Here is a 13,897-nt window from a genome sequence, read left to right on the forward strand (position 1 = left end):
CTTTCTGTATTATTTTGCCGTCTAATTCCTAAAGCTTTGTGTGTTGTTCATTTAACACATTTCATGCTAATGGAGTGATACTGGAGACACAGTTGGGCTCTGATCTCTAGGCTTGTGTCACATCGTATTGTGCTTTTTTGGTTGTCTGTTGAAGGTCTTAAAGTTGTTGTGAGACATAAACACAGGGAACGGATGTGCTACGGACGTGTTCTTCAAGCAACCAGTCATGTCATGGATGTATACAACTGCAAGAAACTGAACTTAATGATTATTGTTGGCCCTTTCATTCCTTTTCCTGTGCCTGGTTGCCTTTGCAGAAATAGCCTGATATCTGCCTCAGTTCTGTGTAATAAACTTTGGGAGCAGGGAGAAGTTTCGTTAATTCCTCAGAGCTGATTCTTTCTCATAGGTAGAACAGTAGCATGAAAGCTCAAACAAATCCTTGCCAACATCTGAGAGTTTTTGCAAAAATAAAGTGAAGTGTGAATTAAGATCTTAGCTGCCACCCAGCAGCTACATCAGCTGCTTTGCAGGCACAGTCTGCCCCAAAACTGCCAGTTTATGATTTAGCTTAATCTATGGTTTTGTAAACATAGCGTACTTTGCTGGTATATGCTCCTAACATAGGTATAATCTAAGTAATGAATATGAAATTTCTAGATAGCATTGTGACCTGATAACAGAGAGAAGACAAACCGTTCCATGCCCAGTGAAGCTGGCAAGTGTAATATAAAATATTACTGATTTCATACTGCATTCCTGTTGTAGCTTTTCAACACACTTTCTCACAGACGTAAAATGATTTCTCACATAATATGATGACAGGATATTTCCAGGGCATTGCCTTGGATTGTAAAAGTTGGGCCACATTAATAGTATTTCCCTGTTTTCTGTGTCACTATTCAAGAGTTTGTTGGTTTTTTTTCTTATTTTTTTATTTTCCTGCCGAGAAGGGAAATGAGACTCATGTTGCTTCAGGCTGTAAATTATAAATGAGTAGCATGATAATCTGTAACTTCGAAGCAAAGGTCAGAGGATTTCTTTTTTTTCTATTTTATTTTTTCCTCTGTTCTTGAACTGAATCTTCTTTGATGTTTACACTGCAGATACATCATGATCGTTATATCCCACACTCTTGCATCGTTAATGTAACTACAAACGAGATGACTCAGGTTATGAACAATCAGTGCTTCACTCTAGTGCAGGCAGATATGAAGGTGGAAAACGAGCTAAGTAAAAATACTTATTGAAGGGATTGTTCCCTGGTGTAAATGCACTTAAAGAGAGTATGACTAAATGAGAGGAGACTGTGTCTTTATGGAGACGCTTTCTAACCCAGTGAATCTTCGTCTATTGATTTGTAAAATAAGAGAACATTTTGAGGTAAAAATAAGGAATTTGGAAACCTTTCAGGAATATTTAATTATATGCCTACTTGTTTCATGAAACTGAGCTGGTAACAGTTTGCTTTAAATTTTATGTGGCATATTTAAAAATTACTTCTATGCATAGACTGGAAAGCTGCGGAATTCCCTGGGAAAGTCTCGGTGTTATCAAACCACGAGGACACGTGTTTTATTTGCTGTATGAAATAGAACAATGAGTTATCTATTTTAAAAGTTCTTATAGAAGTGGGTTTGTAAGAACATGTGCACTTCACAGAAAAAACCACAGCTGATTCGGCACTAATTTACTCTCCCTTTTTGGCATCATGGCAATGAGTTCCGTGTTTATTTTTGCTGCTGGGTGCAGAGGTGTTGGTTATAGAGATGGTCCAAGAGCATCTCTGCTGAGCAGCCCTGGGAGGCTGTGGGTTCCTGGGACTGGCAGCACCTCGAATCCTGGGGTCAGTTTTGGGCCCCTCATGGCAAGAAAGACCTTGAGGTGCTGGAGTGAGTTGAGAGAAGGGAACGGAGCTGTGGAATGGTCTGGAGCACAAGTGTGATGGGAGCAGCTGAGGGTCCTGGGAGGTTCAGCCTGGAGAACAGGAGGCTGAGGGGAGACCTAATCACTCTCTACAACCACCTGAAAGGAGGTTGTAGCATGGGGGGTGTTGGTGTCTTCTCCCAAGTAGCAAGTGATAGAATGAGAAGAAACAGCCTCAAGTTGCACCAGGGAAGGTTTAGATTGGATATTAGGAAAAAATTCTTCCTGGAAAGGGCTGTCGGGCATTGGAACAGGCTGCCCAGGGCAGTGGTGGAGTCACCATCCCCGGAGGGGTTTAACAGGCATGGAAATGAAGTTCTTAGCGGCATGGTTTAGTGCCAGTGTTGGGTTAACAGTTGGACTTGATGATCATGAGGTTCTCTTCCAACCAAAACGATTCTATGATGCCATCTGGGCACACAATGCGAGCTGGCCATCCCTGGGGTAACCAGCTCGATTAGTACTGTGTGGAAACAAGAGAAGTGCTCAGGTTGGATACATTGATGTGTAAAGGACAGTGACCAGTAAAACATTGTTCTCAAAGATTTACGGTGGGGACATTTGCGAAACTAGACCCTTTTCTCCCAAGACAGACTGATTTTTTTAACACACTTCACAAAATGGGTTTTGTTTGCACTGGGAAGGATGTAAATCCAGCGTCCAGTTACTAACAAGTTTGAGGTGTTTTTAAACATAAGCACATCATATAAGGCTTTTCAGAGCATTCCCTGTTCCGCATTTTGCAAAGATTAAGGTTTGGAATTCAAAATCAATTTAGATCTTGGTGCCTTAGTTTTTGAAGCAGGAACAGTCAAAATGGTGACTGCATTTCAAAATACTCATTTTGCATGCAGAGTAACAACTCTTTAATAAGAAATTTTACTGCGGTATCTTAATGTGCAGTTTTATTGCCTATTATTTTTAGTGAGCATTTATAAAGCCTTATGTTTGAGGTTTAACACCTTAGCTGTTTCCCATCATAACAGGTTGAAATTTGGCATAGCAGTGGCAACCCTCATTTCAAAATTTTCACAGGAAATTGTAAACAGCAAATTGGTAATTTGTAAAGATTTTTTTTTTTAATTTCTACGCTTTGAAGCCTGTCAGCTTAAATGTCAAATAATATGACATCCATATGGACCATTAGATCAATAGGAGTGTAAGACCAGAGCTGCCTCAAAGTGCACATCCTGTAGTGACACCTCTGAAGTTCTAGAACAGCCAAAAAATAAAAAAAGAAAAAAAGAAAAAAGCAAATTGTCAAAGTTATAGTAGGAGAGGGAAAGATAGCTGAAACTGTCTTTAAAAAAAAAAATTCCTTCATTCTGTCACTTTGGAAAAGTTCCGAAATTTCAGTTTCCACGTTGCAAACGTGGCGCTGCAGCAGAGGCCTGGTTTTCAGCCAGCTTCAGAATTAGCAAGTTTTGAGCATCCAAAATTCAAGCAGAATAACTTTCATCAGGCTCTTTCTGGGTAATATTCTGGTCGTTGTTTATTTTGCCTTTGACTTGAAGTTGTGGTCTAAATAGAACATAGTATTATTTTTTCCTTGCTATAGAGTAATCATACAATTGTTATGTTTTCCATGGATTTTTTTTCTGTTTACAACTTTCAGAATTCATGGATTGTGTGTGCCACTGATATTAGTAGTATGTAGTAGTAACATACAATATTTAGGATTTATAATAAAATGTTCTATGTATATTATATAGTTAATATTAAATAGCTGGAATATCTTTTGTAGTTCAAAGCATCAGTAACTGAGTCACTTGGGCAGAAGATGCATTATTCTTTATTTGAGGTATATTCATTTTAGCAATGTAATATCTCATTTGAAATGCGTATATATTGCACTATTGATTTTCATGGGTCTTAGAATAAAAACATCATGCAACAATAAAGAAAAAAACATGCTTTTTCTGTATACACTATGTTTGGATGCAGCTCAGAGCCTTTCACAGAAGTAAACATAAAACCTATGTTGTTATACAGGAATATGTAGTACTGTATTTTACACCATGGTGTAATAGTATCAATATAACAAGTCTTTAACTCAAATATGGTCTTAATTCTGCAGAGCTAAGCTATTTTTAGTGTACTGCAGAGAAATGCTCCTGCTTTAGAGGGGGGCAATGCCTTTCTTTTTCCTTGTTTACTTCCAGGAAGGTTGGTTTGCCATGAGGTTTACTTATAGGGTTTTTTTCACTATTACAAATTTGGAATATTTGCTAGGCTTCACTCCTAACAACTCTGCTACCTGGCATAGAGAAGACTGAGCAAAGCCTTGGCAGAAATGGTGTCCAATATGTCCAGTCCTGGAAACCACAGGCTCCTTCCTGACCTTCTAAGGTGGTGACTTCCTACTAAAAGACGTGTAGATGAGGCTCTTAGGAACACGGTTTAGTGCCAGATTTAGGTTCTGGTTGGACTCGATGATCTTAATGGTCTCTTCCAACCAAAATGATTCTCGGATTCGATTGTAATAGCATGATACAGGAGAAATTTAAAGCAGTACTGATGTTGTTAGTCACCGATACTACCGTGTACTGAGTTAAGAAATACAGAACCCAAGGGAGATGGAGAGAGACTCTTTGATTTCTTAATATTGACTTTATCTGCAGTGCTTTGGGCAATAGGTGATCCAGTACATCCAGCTCCTGTGGAAAACTCTTTATAGCTATGTCTTTGACCATATTTTTCAGCAAATATGAAAATGTTAATAATGTAATATGATCTAATTTAAAAGCTTAGATAAGCTTAGATCTAAAAAAGCTGACTTTTGCATTAAACTGGTTTAGTTCTTATTTTAAAGGGAGTTTCTTTTAATAATAGGCTCAGTTTAGGAGAAGAAAAGTTTACTCAGTATTCACGTTGCTGTCTCACAGTAAGGAAAAAGCAATCCTTCCTTTACCACTCCTTTGCTTGGTGGAACTAAGTCAGATTTTATAACATCTTTTAGCTTTCCATATTCATTAAACTAAGTTTAGGGGGGCTAGAATTTAATGCCTTGGAGAAAAACAGCAGAAATATTTCTATTCTATTTTTAATTTTATGAAATGAATTCAGACAGAATAGGTATTGTTAGAAATCATTAGTTGATGGAAAAATGTGGTACATTTTATCATGAGTAGTTAAAAAGAAATTCTCTAGTAATAATAAGTTTTTAGTGCTAGCTATTTATGGAATTTATTGCATTTTTATGTCGTTTTAAGAAATACAGTGTGTTATTAGAAATGTATATACTTCTTAATCTTATATATTTCTTAGCTCTCAAATCTAAATTAAAAGATATTATACCAAGATTGCTATTAATTTACTTCCTTTACAAAATCTTAGGCTAATTGGCTGGTGGGGTCATGAATTCAAAACACGATTCCTCATGGAAAACAGTACGTACTTTTACACTTTCAATGTTACCCTATTTGATGTATTTATATATAACCAGCTTCACTTTTACAGTAGTTTGTGTTAAAGGGTAGAACTCTGCATTTCCTCACTTATGATAAAGGTATTAAGCTAAACTCATCCCAAATGTGTAAGGTAGTGGAGTTAACAAAATAAACGTGTGAATAAATTTGGTCTCTGGGCATATGAGTCTGGCTCTCTGCTTTGCTGAAATACCTTCAAAGTGCCGATGTAGAATATGGATGAAACTTTCAAAGTATCTTAGTGAATAAAACTCATAAGTCTCTGAGGAGCGAGGATCTGCTGTCATTCATTTTGGTGAAGTCTTACTTTAGGATTAGTTTCCTTGAAATTAATGAAAAATTATATAAATGAAGGTACAGCAACCTGACATAAGTCATGAAATACCACTAATATTTCAGCCTTTCCAAATCCCTTGCACTGGTGAAGGACGGGTTATAAGACAAAACCAAACCTGCTCTGAAACAGCTAAATATTTGTTGTCCCAATATTAAATGAGGTGTCCTTCCCAAATCTGACAGCTAAACTGTTCAGCTCCATTTTAAAGTATGGCAGAGAGAGTATTTGGAAGGATCGGGAGGTGAAAGAAGCTTTTTGTTTTCTTTTTAATATATTTTTAATTTTCTGTGGCAGCCCCTACCGATGTGACTTTGGCTGGAGACCGCCTCTCTAATAACCTCAGTCTGCTCTTTGTTTTCCGATCAAGTGTAAGAATGGCACTATGGCAAGCCAGCAGGAGACACAAATTGCCTTGAAATACTGCTAGGAGAAGAAAAGCGTGGTTTATTCATTTCCGCGAGCACTTTATAGGGGAGAAGTTGAGCAACAATCATTACGAAATTAGCCAGTCTGTGCGTGAAAAGCATTTTCCTCCGCAGCATCCTCTTGCTCTGGTGCTGGAGCATGAAATATAAATGGTGACACAGAACGTACAGCGAGGCTTTATAGATTTATTAAATAGATTTTTGTGAAATTTCACAGCCTAAAGTCTATGCAACTTCTCTGCGTGGCCTGAAGCTACACTTAGCTGCATATGCAGCCTCCCACGTGTCTCGTCAGTTTAATAAAGTTAAGGAACATGATTCCCTGCTCATGGCAGCGTTGTGGCTCTGCACGAGGGTTCCTCTGCTGACTTGGAATTTCTTCTGGTTTGTGCCAGTGTTAAAAGGGATTCAAGTGTAAAGGTGGTTTTAACGCACGCCATTTAAACAAATTAATTGCAGTCCTCTAGTTCCCATGAAGCTGCTAATGAGGCCTTCTGCTGGATAAAATTGGGCTTCTCTCGAAGTTAAAAGTATTAGCTGTGAGTAGATTACTATTGCTTTTTAATGACCGATTCCTACAGGCCACATTAGTGAAATATTTTATTGCGTGAGGATGGACTTCAAGATAAGGTCCGATCCATTAAAAGGAAGAAATCAAAAACACTAATATAACTTATTCATTTTCCAGAATTACAACTAAGTAAAGGAATTAATGGATTTCGGTTATCAAATCCTCCAATTTTACTGGTCTGTGCTCTGCAAGCTAGTTTAGAGGTAAGTAATTGCTTTACTTTGAGCCTGAATTTAAGAGTACCAAAATGTTAAATGAATATTATGTGTATTATTGCTGTCTCCCTTAAAAAAATATTGCAGAATAGTGAAAAAGTGAAGGAGGGGAGGAAGAATGAAAACCAAAATAACCTTACAGCCCTGAGAGACCAAAGCTTTTAATAAATACACTCCTCCCTTCGCTGTTCTCACAAACTTTGCCGTTGGACTCAATATACATGAGGTTTGCACCTCCAAGCCTGACTGCCAGTGTTGTATTTGTCCCTGTCTTAAAAGGGAATTTGTGAGTGCAGTATGGCTCCGGACTGAGTTTTGTTTCATCTCTTCCTTAGTTTTTTGGTGGCCAAAGGAGCAGAGCCCCATCTCTATAGGAACTGCCGAGCCCCTGGCTGTGGAAAGGGCCATCCTGCCATACACAGCTCATCCCTTCCCGGCTAGGAAGGGGTGATCCACGTGCTGAAAGACCTCTGGTCAGCCTTGGAGAGCACAGTTCAGCCCTGTCCGAAGGAGCGCAGCTGTTCTCCAAACACCTTTTATCACACTGCTTTTCATATAAAGACAGCTCCATTTCTCTTGCAGATGGTTCAGTCCTCAAACACAAGACTCTAAGTCTTGGCAGCTGAAAAGGGTCATTTTACATAGATTTCCCTACTATGTGTTACATATGCTACTATATTATTTTTTTTTTCCTAAGCTGACTTTTAAGCCAGTCGTGGTTAGCAAGGTTTTGCCATCAGCAGGAACAGGAGAAATTTATTTCTGCTAGCGTTCCGTTAATGTTAGTGTAATGGCAAAGCTGATGCTGGAACAAAGAGCAATGTCCATACACTGTAAGTTCCTCTTTATTTACTGAAAAAACAATATCTTAAGCAAACAAAGTGAGAAAATTGCCATTTGTGCTCTCTCCAGCTTAGATGTAATGCTGAAGGACTGCAAAGGGCACAGCAATGCTTCTTGTTCCGCCTGACAATTTATTTTGTTAGCCCTTAAACATCCAATATATTTTTTTAAACTTTATGTGACCTTCGAGATAAGCTGAAAGCTATTCTGCTATGACCCAGATTGTCAGTGCTCCGGTTTGTGTGGGTTGATGTCATTTAGTCCGCTGCAGGGAGCCTCAAACAATGAGGGCTGAGCAGTTTCCATCGCCTCCCCTTTCCGCGCCTGCATTACCTTTTGGCACAGCCAGGATTTCCCAGTGCTAATTGCTCTAATACAGTGGGAAACCGAATAGTTTTCATGTCTGGCAAGAGATGGCTGGTGAAATTGCATGCCACCTTCACTGGGACACATTAAGCAGAAGGCAGTGTTTCCAATGGAAACAATGAAAACTGCAAGTGTTAATGCACGTTATTCCTCAATAATGCTTAAAGTGGCTGTTATGGCAGTAGCTGCTCCCTTTTATGGAAAAAAGGAGAGCGCTCTACAGCCACATTTAAAAGATCTTTTCCAAAAATTTTACCCAGGGGGCCAAATATTCCTTGCGCAAATCCTGAGCAAACAGATTTTTGCATGCAGCCCGAGGAGATCCATCCCTCATACTGCCGCAAAGCCCAGAGGAACAGGAGGTGGGTCTCCATTTGACCTCCAGTGATGTTCTAATAGCCGTGTGCATGCTCTGCCTGCCTGCGTGGTGAGGAAGCATCTCCAGATTTTTGTTGACCTGTGCAAGTACCGAGTGCTGGTGGCTCTGGTCCCTGTCACATTCATTTCTGTGACTGCACTGTTTCCGTGCAAGGTGTGTCTTACAGCAGCCGTGTTTTGTTTCATAGAAAAAAAAAAAGCAAACAACATGTAGAGGCTTTCAGGTTTGTGCAGCATCTCGTGGTTGTGATATCATCACGGAGTAATCCTTGGGATACTCTACAAAAGAGTGATTTCCGGGCGCTGCTGGAAACCAGACTGTTGTATTTTGAGTAGGATTTCTGTTTCCTCTTTATACACTCTTCCAGGTTATAAGTATCTTAAAGGTGTTATTCCTTCAGTGTGGAGCAGTGATTTCTTGAGAGCAAAGATCACGGGTTTTCATGCAGGACATCCACCTTGCCTCTGATTTTGCAGCTGCAGTCGGTGGAGCCATAATCGTCCATGAGCAGCACTATTGCATTTATGTGCCAGAATGTGATTTGAAGTGACTATTGGGTACTTGCATGTCTCTATCTTGTCATTTTTCCCTGAAGCTACTTACATGGGAAGAAGAAAAGGGAGGGTTTGAGGAGGGCAGGGGTAAGTTGTTTCTAGGGTCACATTTTCCATTATTCCTTATAACTGTGCCTTTCCAGAGCATAAGCAGAAGTTGTTTTGTGTTCCTGCTCCCAAACTCTTCTGCTACGTTGTTTGTTCTTGTTTGTGCAGCAAAGTACCGCTGCCATTTTTAAACAATGACTTTTGCACATCTCATCATGTTTTGAGTTTCTGCAGTTTATCAGTCCTTGTAGCTGTGTAAGAGCATAGATCTATTAAAGCAGAATCAAGTGAATATCTTTTTTTCATGCAGGGACAGAGCCTGTACAGGACTTAAAGCAGTAAAGTCAATACATTAGTATAAATTTTGTGTTTTCAAAAACAAGAATTTGTAGATCAGGCATGGTGTTTCATTCTTGACCTTTGTTTTTTCTTACTTGATATACATACCAGGAAAAAAAAAATGTATGGGATTTTGAGTTTCATGCAGCCCTGTTGCATATATAGAGTATTTATGGATCCTTTTCAGATATGCAAATTAATGCTCTCTTAGCAAACTGTTTTTGTGTACAAGTTCATTTATGCAGACATGGATGTATGTAAAACTTCTTAAGAGTAGACAGAAATGTCTTTCATTATCTGAAGTAATAACATTATCCTGTGTTTTCAAAAGCCTGATCCTGCCATGTTTATGTGTAACGTCTGTCTGATATTACTACTTGATTCCACTGATAATGCATAGAGAAATCTGCTACCCTTTTAGTTGTCTTTACTTCCTTTTAATTTTCTATAGTAATGCATTATCCTTCTAATGATTTAAAATCATTATAGGTTTTTGGTCAAACGACAATGAAAGCATTGAGGAGGAAATCTGTTCTACTCACTGGTTACTTGGAATACCTGATAAAGCATTACTTCAGTGAGGACAAAACAAATTCAGAGAAGCCCTTTGTAAAAATAATCACGCCATCTCGGATTGAGGAGAGAGGATGCCAACTCACGCTGTCTTTTTCCCTTCCAATCAAATCTGTGTTTAAAGAGCTGGAGAAGAGAGGAGTAGCTGTGAGTAAATCAAACTCCACCATCTGATGCACTGTTTAGCAAACCTATACCATAACAAAGTAATAATTCTGCATTTATTCAAGTATAGTGTCATATAGGGCCAAAAAAGACTGAGAATGGTGAAAATAGTTTACATAGAATCCTCAGTCTTTACTTGTGCAAATAATCAAATAAGTAGAGGTATTTTATAAATTAATTGTGAGTCTGCACATTGTCCTTTCCGATTGATTTATTTCCAGTAGTTCTGAGAGTAGCACGCAGGAGTCCCTACTGAGATTAGAGCTGCGTTATGGTGGGAGGCTTTAGGGTTTTGAAGCTGATGGTCTGAACAGGAACAATAGGAAACCTGAACCTCCACCAGTCCCTTTCCCGACCTGCAAATGGCCAAGCCCTTGCTCTTTGTGAGGAATTAAATGCTGTCATTTCCTTAGAGATGTGTTGTAGCCCTCACAAAAAGAGACCACTGAATGGCAGTGCCATGTAATGACGTGGTTACCTGTGAGCATGGCTCAAAAAGAATAAAAGCTGAAATTAAGGCTATACATTAGGTGATTTAGAAGTTCTGGGAGGTGAGGCGGATAGCGTAATGCCATATAAATGATAGATGAGTTTTATTTCTGCTGGTGGTTTGTGTCCCCAAAGGGCGACTCTTCTAGGCTAAATATGCTGCTGTTTTGGTGCTGCCAGGGAATTCCAGGAACTGCTGCTTTTAAGAGGGCACGGGGCCTTACACTGTTGGCTTGTCTTCCCGATGCAGTAATATGCTTCAAATGTGAGAGATTATTCTATTCAGCAAAATGTTCAAATTCAGAAGGGGGAGGAAGAAAAATACTGCAAGCCTTGTGGTGTTACCTGTACCTGTAGTACGAGAGACTCTTTCGTGCTGCCATGATTCTGTTTCATGGTGGGTTTTTTTGTCACCTATGTGTCTTTTCAACTATAGGTTGCTAGAGGCACTAAGGTAAATTATGGGGATACGTAGCTGGTTTGGAGGCCCTCAGTGGTGCTGCTAGAGTCCTGCCCATCCTGAGGCTTGCATCCTTTTTTAGGCAACATGCTGTTCTTCTTGCTATGTTCTTCACAATAATGCTCTTCACACTAGTTTCTTGGGGCTCTCAAAGTTTTTACATGTGTCTCCTTGTTGGTCCGGTCATTCTTCCTTGAAGACAAGGATGACGTTAATTTAAAAATATAGCCTGACAGATAAATATGAAGTGACCCGAATTTACTAAGCGTTCCCTTTTCTGTTTTGCAGTGCGACATGCGAGAACCAAATGCTCTTCGTGTTGCCCCAGTTCCTCTCTACAATTCTTTCCGTGATGTGCACAGATTTATTGAAATCCTGGGATCTGCAATTACATCTTCAAAACAAACAGCAAACAATACTGCGCTATCTGGTTCTTATTGATGGCTCAGCTGTATCTTTTGATCTATTTCTGACTAAGATACATTTATCCTGCTGAGCGATTCTTTGCTTCAAGTAGACTGAGCTATATCCCATGCAATTTGCAAAAAAATGACTGTGCTTGAATAGTTATTTACAACAGACGTAGTTTTATTAAAGCTCATATTTCCACTCTGCTTTGACTTTGACTTCATGAATTAGTATGCTTTGTATGTTTTAATGGGGCTTTTCTTAAACATTTTATGTAGTTTTATTGCATTAGCTTTCAGAAGCATGGAAGAATTGCTATCAACTAGAACAGGAATGAAAAAAAAAATCCCTTCTTTATTATAAAAATGATGCATAATAAAAAGTGGAAAATAGACAAGTCACCAACAGTTAAAAGATACAGTTGAATTTACATTTTTAATTTATCAATTCTATTTAAAGTACACGGTATACTTGAAAAGTAGAAGTTGAACAATTAGTTCTTTAAAAACTGTTAACTGCTGCATACTGATTTTTTTCAAAGGGCCCAACATTTTGAAATTCTGCTTTAATTAATGATTTAATTGAAGAATGAATTTACATCGCAGTTACCTTCCTTGGTGTGATAGAATTGGCTAAACCAAAACATATACTTTTTATATTTCTAGGTAGTCATCTTGAAGATGATATGCGTGAGAAAGCTGAGAACAATTTTAATTTTCTGTAAGCCAATGTGAAGGGCTGTATGAGCACTTACTGCAATTTGAACAAGACTTGCTTTGGATTAGGCAAAATAAACTCTGAACTGTTTAAGCGGCAGCAAAATATCTCATTGTTAGCTTAGTGTGGTCCAAATTTTTATAGAGATTTGCCCTAGAAAGGTAAGAGTAATGAAGAAAAACTGCTTACATTTAACCAGTACTTTACTTGGAGTAGTTGTAAGACATAAATAACACCTTGACATAAATGGCAACAAAGATCTGAAGGCTGCAGCTATTCAGTGGCACCTTTTTTCAAGAACCAATTAAAACTTTATCTCTGATGATACTCAATGAGTCTGCCTTTTTGGTATGAAACACTTAGAAAATTACTTCTGGTAGTACTTCTTTTTATTCCCCTTCGAAGGTCAGAAAGGATTTGGGGGAAGAAGTGATGACTACTCCATTTTGGCTCAAGGGCATTTTTTGCTGGTTGAAATTTTCACACTCTCTGAGCATCTCCTGCTGCACAGAGAAACCCAAGGGCCTTTGCAGTTTTTACTTGTGCCCTAAAATTCTCCCCAAATGGGTGGTTTTAAAATGCCTCCTGCAGTAATACCTATTTCTTTGGTTGTAATGTGTAGGGACAAGCTGGGAGAACCACCAATAAAGCATTTGTTGGTGTTTTTAGCAACTGCAAAGAGTAAGAACAGTTTCTTAAACTAGAATATTGTCATAAAGAGTAGCACAGGAGTCTTAAGCAGTTGGAAAGCTCTGGCTTGCTCAAGAGGTTTTGATTATGTTGGTATCATTGCTCTTTAATTCAGCTGAGTCTGCATCATTGTATTGCAGACCAGGTATCTCTATTTCGGTGGCTGTGGTTTTGTTTTCATACTTGTGTCTGCAGCGCAGCTACTTTCATCTGTCAAGTGACACCATCGTAGAAAAGAACCGTTTTCTATAAAGTGACTGTTGCTGAAAAAGGCACTGAATATAAAACTGAAAAGGATTTTAATTCACTGCCAGTGCCTTTGAAGCACTCATGCTGCTGTACAGCTCTGGCAAACAGTCACTTCTGTCTTGCCTAGAAAGTTAGGCAAGCTTACTATAACCTAGTGTAGTATCTGGATTTATATTATAATATACCTTATTTTGATATCAGCCGAACCTTGGTTATGCGACAAACCCAGGGAGAGTAAGAAACTCAAAATCTTTTCTTAAATAGCTCCTGGATGCCAGGTTTGGATTAGCTGTCTTGGAAGTTACAGGGAGGTAAATGGTGAACTTTGGGGTCGCAGTTTGGCGTCTGCATTAAATTCACAAATTGTGAAAACAATTCCTTGTGTCTCTGATTGGGGAAAGTGAAGCACATAGGCGAGGTAAAATAGATACTGAATCTATACAGTCCAGGTTTCAAAAGAGAATAGATTATTAATAAACGTTTAATAGTATTTTGTCTTTCAGCAACACTTCGGGCTACAGGTACAAGTATTGACTTTATAAATAAGCATTTGTGTTCCATTTGATGGATTTGATTAAATTCAGTGTGTCAGACTTCACTTATTTCAACTTTTCTGTATTACTCTCTACCTTTTACCTGTAAGGGATGAAGATAAACATGAAAGCTCCTTGCTTTTATAGAAATATATATAAAGTCAGAAAACTATTTCTAAAAA

At 38.6% G+C, this 13,897-nt stretch overlaps 1 protein-coding gene across 4 annotated transcripts in view; it reads left to right on the forward strand.

Annotated features, from left to right (window-relative positions):
- KYNU (kynureninase) overlaps window positions 1–11,559 on the forward strand; it is a 59,705-nt gene extending 48,146 nt beyond the window's left edge. For all 4 annotated transcript variants that reach the window (XM_065638003.1, XM_065638005.1, XM_065638002.1 and 1 more), the window contains exons 11-14: window positions 5,263–5,315; window positions 6,805–6,890; window positions 9,921–10,151; window positions 11,407–11,559. In XM_065638003.1, coding sequence (XP_065494075.1) covers window positions 5,263–5,315; window positions 6,805–6,890; window positions 9,921–10,151; window positions 11,407–11,559 — 523 coding nt within the window. The remainder of the gene's footprint in view (window positions 1–5,262; window positions 5,316–6,804; window positions 6,891–9,920; window positions 10,152–11,406) is intronic.
- Window positions 11,560–13,897: the final 2,338 nt, after the last annotated feature.

The sequence above is a fragment of the Caloenas nicobarica genome, chromosome 6 (assembly GCF_036013445.1).
Source record: "Caloenas nicobarica isolate bCalNic1 chromosome 6, bCalNic1.hap1, whole genome shotgun sequence".
Lineage (NCBI taxonomy): Eukaryota > Metazoa > Chordata > Aves > Columbiformes > Columbidae > Caloenas > Caloenas nicobarica.